This window comes from Castanea sativa, chromosome 1, assembly GCF_040712315.1.
Source record: "Castanea sativa cultivar Marrone di Chiusa Pesio chromosome 1, ASM4071231v1".
In the NCBI taxonomy this organism is placed as follows: domain Eukaryota; kingdom Viridiplantae; phylum Streptophyta; class Magnoliopsida; order Fagales; family Fagaceae; genus Castanea; species Castanea sativa.
In genome coordinates, this window is record NC_134013.1 from 85,573,043 (window position 1) to 85,581,961 (window position 8,919).

General features: G+C 39.5%; 1 protein-coding gene across 1 annotated transcript; it reads left to right on the plus strand.

The window, feature by feature from the left end:
- The first annotated feature begins 221 nt into the window (after positions 1 to 221).
- On the plus strand, positions 222 to 2,040 carry LOC142616991 (putative xyloglucan endotransglucosylase/hydrolase protein 13). Its single transcript, XM_075789709.1, has 3 exons — positions 222 to 580; positions 913 to 1,106; positions 1,395 to 2,040. The coding sequence occupies exons 1-3, from the start codon at positions 302 to 304 to the stop codon at positions 1,804 to 1,806; spliced, it is 885 nt and encodes a 294-aa protein (XP_075645824.1). The 5' UTR covers positions 222 to 301; the 3' UTR covers positions 1,807 to 2,040.
- Positions 2,041 to 8,919: the final 6,879 nt, after the last annotated feature.

An 8,919-nucleotide genomic window follows, 5' to 3' on the forward strand; every position in this document is an offset into this window, starting at 1 on the left:
TATTTTCCGTGACCTACGCTCCCAGAGACAAATCTAGTATGATAATTAATAATATGCAAAGGGAAGGCTTTATATATGTGAGGACCCTATCTAGCTGGATCATGGAGCCCCACTAACCCGTTTTAGTTGATTACAACTATCAATTTTACAACTCACTAATTTCTAATCAAATACTTTGAACCTTCCAAGTCTTTGTAGTATATATAATGCTACCTATTGTATCAAAATCAAATCAAATACCAAGGTAGACTCCAATATCATTGTCTCTACCAATTACATTTCCAACCAGAAAACATCAAAAATGGCTCTTAGTCCTTCAAATGCTTCGATGGGGCTGCAAATATCTCTGCTGCTTAGCTTTTTCATGGCTGCATTTGCTGGTCCATTCCTCGATTCCTTTGACTATAATTGGGGACAGAGTAATTCTCAGATACTCAACAACGGAGACCTCCTTACGCTCTCCCTTAACAACGAATCTGGGTCAGGCTTCGTGTCCAAGAATCAGTATGTTTATGCAAAGATTGACATGAACATCAAGCTTGTTGCTGGCAATTCTGCTGGAACTGTCACTGCCTATTATGTAAGTATCATGCATATTGCCATAGAGAAATAACTCTTACACATATGTTAACACACAAAAACGTACACACACACACACACAAGATTTAATCTGAAATCATGACTTCATTGGAAATCATGGCTTCATAGTTTATATCGCGTGTGTACATTGTTGTGTGTTGTGTAATAAACTCCCCTTGCCAATAACCTTTAGGTCAATTGATACCTATTTTAGTCATTCAACAAAGTCCAAATATGAATGTATGTATGTCTCTATATTATTGCATTTTGTGTTTTCTCCTGAACTTTCTTCTTGTATTTTCCCTTGACTTACAAGATTTCTATGTGCTCCAGCTGTCCTCACAAGGGCAATACCATGATGAGATAGACTTTGAATTCCTGGGAAACCTAAGTGGTGATCCTTACATCCTTCACACAAATGTCTACTGCCATGGCCAGGGCAATAGAGAACAGCAATTCTACCTTTGGTTCGATCCCGCTGCTGATTTCCACACCTACACCATCCTGTGGAATACCCAAGCAATTTTGTAAGAACACATGCATATCTTGCACAATTGCATTATATATTAGACTTATGATTAAATAATTAAATTTTAGTATTTCCTAATAATTTAAAATATTGAGATAATTTGTATGTAATTTATAAAAGTACGTCATAATATTGAGATAATTTGTATGTAATTTATAAAAGTATGTCATAATTTCATAAGTCAGCTTAAAAGTTTTGAAAGAATTAGTAATTTATCATTATACTTGTGAGTTTCTTGATTCTACGCACATTAACTTTATATACATTTTTTTTTTCTATATTTTAGCTTTTATGTAGATGGCATCCCCATTAGAGAGTTCAAGAACCTTGAGTCAAGTGGCATTCCTTTCCCAAGTTACCAGCCAATGAAACTATACTCTAGTATTTGGAATGCTGATAACTGGGCAACAAGAGGTGGACTTGTCAAGATAGATTGGACCCAAGCACCCTTCACTGCATCCTATACGAATTTCAATGACAACAATGCTTGTGTTTCATATTATGAGACCATGACTTCTTGCAATACTCCAAATTCTAACCTCAACAACAATGGTTGGCTCTGGCAGACACTTGATTACAGTGACCAGGGGAAGCTGAAATGGGTTCAGGATGATTACATGATCTACAATTACTGTACCGATTCTAAGCGCTTTCCTCAAGGGTTTCCTCCAGAATGTTACGTCAACAACAAGTACTAGATGGGATGCACTCATTGTTTCTCCCTCTCTTCCATTTGATTTCCATAATTCCTTTTTGGCTTTAACTTTTCTTTTTAAAATTATATATTACATTTGTTTGTTGTCCCAAATAAACATCGAATATTTTTACTGTGTGTCATAGGACTTGTACAATGAAAGAGCTATTGTTATACCTATGTGATTTGGAAAAAAAAAAAAATTGGAGTAATCTCATAGTGAAAGCTATTGTATTTATACATGTAATCGCATGATAAGTTAATGCATTCTTGATCTATACAACAACATAATAAATCAGATGTTCAAAATGCGATACCCTAAATTGTGTAAATTTAATTGGATTGAATTATTTAAGTGTGTGAGCACGTGCTAAGTATCACATTAAATGTTTATTAATTAGCTAGGTTGAGCTTGAGTTTATAAATATTTATGCGAAGTTTTAATTGCACTTGACTAGTCTTTTTAAGGTATAAGAGAAAATCTTGCTAACACTTTCCTTGAATTATTGCACAAAATTTAACATCCTAGCATTATTTAATATGCAAGCCCCATCAAGTTCAAATAACCCCACATTATCACACCACAGTGCCCCTACAATTTTGACGATAGAATGATGCATCATCAAGAGACTTCCTATTAAGTTTTGGAGAATTTTGTGGAAGCTGTGTAAGGAATACCAGATTTTTCGAGCAACTGAGCAAGTCAGAAATATATCACCTTTGAGAGAGATGAAGTTTAGTTGAAATGGAATTTAATTGAAAGTAGTCTCAATGCCAAGAAAATAATGAGTAAAACCGAGATCCTTTAGTACTACGACTAATTGCTATTTACAAAAATATCGGCCACACGCACAAGAACATATGTTCAACTGTTCAAGTATCAGTGTTTCAAAAGCGAAGCATCATATTTTGTAGCAAAAAAACCTTGGGCCATTAAGTAGATAGACAACCAAGTGAACCATGCACATGGAGCTTTTTTGAACCTATATATAGAGAGAAAATGATATAGCTTGTAGACAAAATGAGGCCAAGAGAATCAACATATATATGAATCTCGGGGGCTGAGTCATATTTCATCTTGTTGATGAAATCCTTTGGCTATGAGACTGCCTTCTGTCAATGGTGCCATCAACCTTCTGTTTGATCCCAAAAAAAAAAAAAAAACCCATTTAGATCCAACTACGTACACTTTCAGTAAGAGAATGTGGTAGGAGAACCAAAGTGCCATTTTTAAGTAATGCATTGATCTCATCACTCATTTCTTTGACACTACTGTGAATATTTTGAGGATACTGAAAAACTCATGGGTTCATGGCATCTGTAGACGACTAAATTTCTTAGTTCGAAATAAATCAAACAAGTAAAATAGTTTCGCAAATACGAATTTGTATTGATAAATGTGTGGTACAATTCTCTGTAATTACAAAAGAGTGATCCTCTGATTCGATCTCCTTGAAAGATTTATTGATTGGAATTGTGGTAATGTGATTTTGATTTGAACATAAGATATTCTTCAATTTGGCTGAGGAATAGATCGAAGATCTTTGAAACGGAATTACAATGAATCTCTGGCTATGAGCTTGTTAGAAATTCTTTGTTCTTCGTGTTCTTCGTGTGTTCTTCGTGTTCTTCGTGTGTTCTTCGTGTTTGAAGGTTTGTGGTGGAAGTTCTTCGGTGCTTTAGAGGCTTGATTCGTAGAGCTTCGTTGATTTATGGTTTGTTGAGGTTTCTAGAGGCTTTTGAGCTTGATTCCGATGAACTTTGAGATTGAGGAATATGATTTGGATGACTCCTCTTTGATTGTTCTTTGTATTTGAAGGTTTGTGGTGGAAGTTCTTCGGGGCTTTGGAGGCTTGAATCCGTAGAGCTTCACCAATTTGTGGTTTGTTGAGGTTTTACGGAGGCTTTTGAGCTTGATTCCGGTGAACTTTGAGATTCGGACGAGTAGTTTGGATGACTTTGCTTCGAATGTCGTACGTATTCGAGGTTGAAGTTCTTGAATTTCTTGGAGGCTTTGAGGTTTGATCCCTGGCGAGCTTACGGGTTTCGAACTCAAGATATCTTCTTCCTTCTCTCTGTCCGTGTCCCCCTAAATGTTTTAGGAAGGCTTCTATTTATAGGAGTTTAGGGGTAGGTGAGCGACACGTGGCGGAGTTTGATTGGTCCGCTTATGTCATCGCTTACACGTGCCGAGTGCTTGTGTCACGCCACACGTGCGAGGCTGCCTTTGTGTCATCGCTTACATGTGCTGAGTGCTTGTGTCACTTTGCTTACACGTGCGAGGCTGCCCGTGTCATCGCTTACATGTGCGGAAGTCGCTTGTGTCATTGCTTACACTCGCTCGATGCGCTTTCATGCCTTTATTTCAATGACACTTGGCAAATTTCTATTGGTTTTCTGAATAGTGATGGCAAAACCTAGCAACAGTACGTGGCGCTTTGTAATTGGTTGTATTTTGTGGACTTTGGTAGTATGATGTGTCAGCTTGTGATAGGTCGGGAATTTTCCCTCTCTACAAATGCCCCCTCGAGACTCGTTCATGCACACAGCTTTTAGAGTGTGGTGAATGAATGAGTCTTGAAAGAAAGTGGACTCCTTTTTATACTTGACTCTTCTAGTGAAATAGCCGAAGGTGGTGGAGCTTTTAGCAGGATGAAGTAATTGGAAGAGTAGACCCACCCATATGAAAGGTTTTGATGAGGCCGAGAAGCGGGTTGCCTTGTATTTGAATGTACTCGTGTGACCGAGCTTTCGAGCAAAGGTTAAGTCAAAGTAATTTCGGAAGAGTATTCAATGGTACTTGGAGTGGGTTGGTGGGGCTGAAAGTTATTTGCAAGAAGTTGGATGTACTTGCAAGATTGAAACATTTCGGTAGATGTTAAGCCGAGGTAATTTCGGAAGAGTATTTTGGATTGTTGGTGGCGATCACGGGGTGTTGAAGATGGAGAAGAGGTGAGAATGTTGGCATACGGCATGCGAGCTGCAGGAGCTAGCCTCTTATTTTTAAGGACTTCGAGTGAAGTTATATCCGAAGGGTATACTTCGGGTCACGGAGAGAACATGTGGGAGTGTGGTTGAATGTGCTTGCGTTATCGCATCACTCGAGTTAAGTTGAGGTAATTTCGAAAAGTGTTTTGGGTTTGTTGATGTTGATGGTGAAGAAGATAGTGATGAAGCAAAGTGGATGGGTGAGACATACGACACCATGGCCACGACCCCGCATGTTGGGGACTCTACGGCGTAGATGCCTCGGGAAGTACACCTTCTGGATGTGGGACTCGGCCGCATGCCGAATGAGGTCCGTCGGCCAAGTCGTTGAATGTGCACGTGTAACCGGACCATATGCGACGGACATTAAGTTGAAGTAATTTCGAAGTATATTTTCGAAATTCTTCAAGCCGATCTTAAGTTGGAGTAATTCCGGAAAGTGTAGTTTTGTGGTACCGGCAATGATGACCTTTGGACCCCATGCGGTGGAAACATGGAATGAGGCTTTGGGGACCCTTCACCGACACCAAAGGCTAATTTCGATGGTAGTACCTTGGAGGTCATCACAAGTGTTGGATGGGAGACAATTTGTAGGATACCCCAACACTTCTTACCATCTTCACTTGATGCAACTTTATTGGGAAAGCATAACAAATGAAAGATGGAGCTAACTTGTGATCCTGGTTTTAGAAACCAGCCAAGTTGCCGTTTGTTCCGAACCACCGCTTCTATTGGGAGACCAAACGAGTTGAAGAGAGACTACGGAAGTCCTCGTTTTTAGGAACAGTGTCTGTTTGGACTTGGATTTCTGGCCAACCAATTCCACGGAGGCATGGGAGGTCGATGCGGACCTTGTTATGAGTAACTCTATGAACAAACGTGGTCATTATGTGAGGAAACAAAATTTGTTTGAATCCTAAAACAAAGGTGATGATGTTGTGAGAAGGGTTGCTACCGAACCATGAAGGGGTTGATTTCAAACTCGATCATGAAGCGATCTTGGTTACTAGGTATTGAGAATGATGAGGCCATAGTGAGAACTGGCCGTGAGAAAAAGGATTTGAAAATTTGAAAGAAGCAAATCTTCATTTCATGACTCAGTGTATGTGTTTTTTTTTTTGATGGATTTAGCGGATCCGGCCCTTCTATTTATAGTGAAGAGATGAAGAATGGTAGCTAGGTGGTTTAAGAATGGCGGATGAGACTTCTCGGTGGGAACGGTGGATGAGAATTGGTAGGCGCCGAATGGGAACGGTGGATGAGAATGGTAGGTGCCGAACGGGAACGGTGGATGAGAATTGGTAGGCACCGACGAAAATAATTGGCTGAAATAGTGACCCAATGTAATTTCAATTTTGAGGCATGCATGTAGAGTTTGTCTGCTTTTGAAAGGGGAACCTTGATCAAGTCTCGGAGGATAATTTTGAGGGGAATCCGATTAAAATGGATGGATCTCAAATTATGATCTTGAGAGCTTAAATTTTGGATACCGCTAGTACTTTGGAGAAGCGGATGTAGTCTCTAAGTCCAAAACAAATACCTAGATTTCAAAATTAAAATCTTTGCGAAAACTTGATAGGACAAGTTTTGCTTGAACATCTTGATTTTCGGTCAGAGTTTACATCAAAGCCAATAGGCTGTAGAATCACACTATTTGAGCAATTTTTGGATTCTCAAATGAATAAATAGAACCAAAAATTGGAAAGCACATGAAAAATTGAGCAAGATGGTCAATCTTAAAAATTTTGATTTTTGGTCAAAATTTGTGCAAAAGTCAAATTTTTTAGAAATTGAATTTGTTGTGCAATTTTCGAATCTCAGTTGAAGAAACGAGACTCCAAAATTGGAAAGTACACGAAAAATTAAGCCGACAAGTCAATCTTAAAAATTTTGACTTTTGGTCAAAATTTGTGCAAAAGTCAATTTTTTAGAAATTGATCGTTGTGCAATTTTCGAGTTTCGGTTGAAGAAACGATGCCCCAAAATTGGAAAGTACGTGAAAAATTGAGTGGACAGGTCCATTTTGAAAATTTTGACTTTTTTTTTTGTCAAAGTCTTAATTTGTCAAAGTTTTTTTTTTTTTTTTTTTCTCAGGCGGTCCGGATCCGGGTCGGGCTTCCGGGTTGAACCGGGTCAAACCGGGTTGATGACGTCATCCGTGACGTCATCGGATTGCGCCTGGCGTGTGTGACGCGTGCAAGCGCGTGTGGCGCATGGTGACGATGGTCGGGCGCGTGCAGGTGCGTGGAGCTTATTGGCGGCGCGTGGCCCATCGTTTTGGCTTGAAATTTTCACATCTTGTAATTATTAGGCCGTAGAAGAGCGCTATGTGGTCCGTTTTGTGAAATTGTGCACGGTGCACGGTTTGATGGACTAAGCGGTGGTCATCGCGAGCTTCTGGCGGCGCGTGGTGGCGCGTGGCTGATCGTTTGGACTTAAAAATTTCAGGTTTTGTAGATCGAAGGCCGATAGCTCTAATGGTGGTATTAGTTTTGTAAAATTGTTCTCGCATTTGCGTTGCATTTGAACGAGAAACTCGCGGGTCGGCTGAAAATTCTTGGCCATGTGTGGCGGCGCGTGGCCGGGTATCTGGGCTCGAAATTTTCGGGTTTGGTGGATCGAAGGTTGTAGAAGACTCTACGTGGTGTCGGATTTCGAAATAAGGTCTGGATTTTCACAAACTTGGACGAGAAAGTCGTGGGTCTTTGTTGGACTTATGGCTTTCTTTTTCTCTCGGGTCTAATTTTGTGGTGGCCGCCCCGACGGGATGCGAAATTCTAGTGGCGGCCCCGACGGGATGAAGACATTATGGTGGCCGCTGAATGTTGATTCTTTGGGTCATCTTTGTCGAGAACTTTGAAAATTTGGAAGAGAAGCAAGATTGTTGGACTCCTCTTTTTTTTTTTTGTCTCGTTTATCCCGAAATTTTTCTATATAAAGCCATACGGGCATACATACATTTATTCAAAGTGTAATCTTCTGAATAAAAGTGTAGAGATCCTTTTTTTAATTTTTTTTTTATTCATTATTTATTTGTTATTATTATTAAAATTTTCACTGATTTTTTTTTTTTTTTTTTTTTTTTTTTAGGGAAACATGATTCTTTATTTCAAGGATTCAAATATTGGGCAATAACCAGCCTTCGCCTTCTTCTTCTCCGGCTTTTAAGATTTTATTTTTTATTTTTTATTTATTTATCCTTTGTTTAGCCATGCAATGAGATTTTCTTCGACTTCGCTTTTTTTGTTGTTGCTTGTTTTTGTTTTGCGGCTCGGTTTCCTTGATCTTTGGGTTTTGATATCAAACTTCACGCTGACGTTCTCATAGAAGTGTTTGCCTTCATTTGGTGACTTTGTATTTCATTGATAGCAACGTTGCAAGGACGTATGCCTTCATGTTGTTACATTCTTTTCTTGCATCAACAATCTTTTAGTGATATTCGTCTTTGCAACGACGTTTCCATAAGGATATTCAGCTAGACAATAATGTTATCGCCCATAAAGCTACGTCAACACTTCATTTGCACAAAAGCTATGCCAACATTCATCTTTGCCATGAAGCTACGTCAACACTTTATTTGCACAGAAGCCATGCCAACATTCATCTTTGCTATGAAGCTACGTCAACACTTCATTTGCACAAAAGCCATGCCAACATTCATCTTTGCTATGAAGCTACGTCAACACTTCATTTGCACAAAAGCCATGCCAACATTCATCTTTGCCATGAAGCTACGTCAACACTTCATTTGCATCGAAGGCTGGGCCAATAGTTCTATATTGAAGTCGTGCCGACATCCATTTTTGTCATGCGATCGTGTCAACACTCCATTTGCACGTAAGCCATGCCAACATTTATTTTTGCCATGAAGCTACGTTAACACTTCATTTGCACTGAAAGCCATGCCAACATTCATCTTTGCTATGAAGTCGTGTCAACACTCCATTTGCACGAAGCTATGCCAACATTCATCTTTGCCATGAAGCTACGTCAACACTTCATTTGCACGAAGCTATGCCAACATTCATCTTTGGCGTGAAGTCGTGTCAACACTCCATTTGCACGAAGCTATGCCAACATTCATCTTTGCCATGAAGCTACGTCAACACTTCATTTGCACGAAGCCGCA

Excerpts from the sequence above, each read along its gene's own strand:
- LOC142616991 (XM_075789709.1), top strand. The coding sequence starts at position 302 with ATGGCTCTTAGTCCTTCAAATGCTTCGATGGGGCTGCAAATATCTCTG. Across the intron at positions 581-912 it reads GAACTGTCACTGCCTATTAT|CTGTCCTCACAAGGGCAATA; the intron begins GTAAGTATCATG and ends TATGTGCTCCAG. Across the intron at positions 1,107-1,394 it reads TGGAATACCCAAGCAATTTT|CTTTTATGTAGATGGCATCC; the intron begins GTAAGAACACAT and ends TCTATATTTTAG.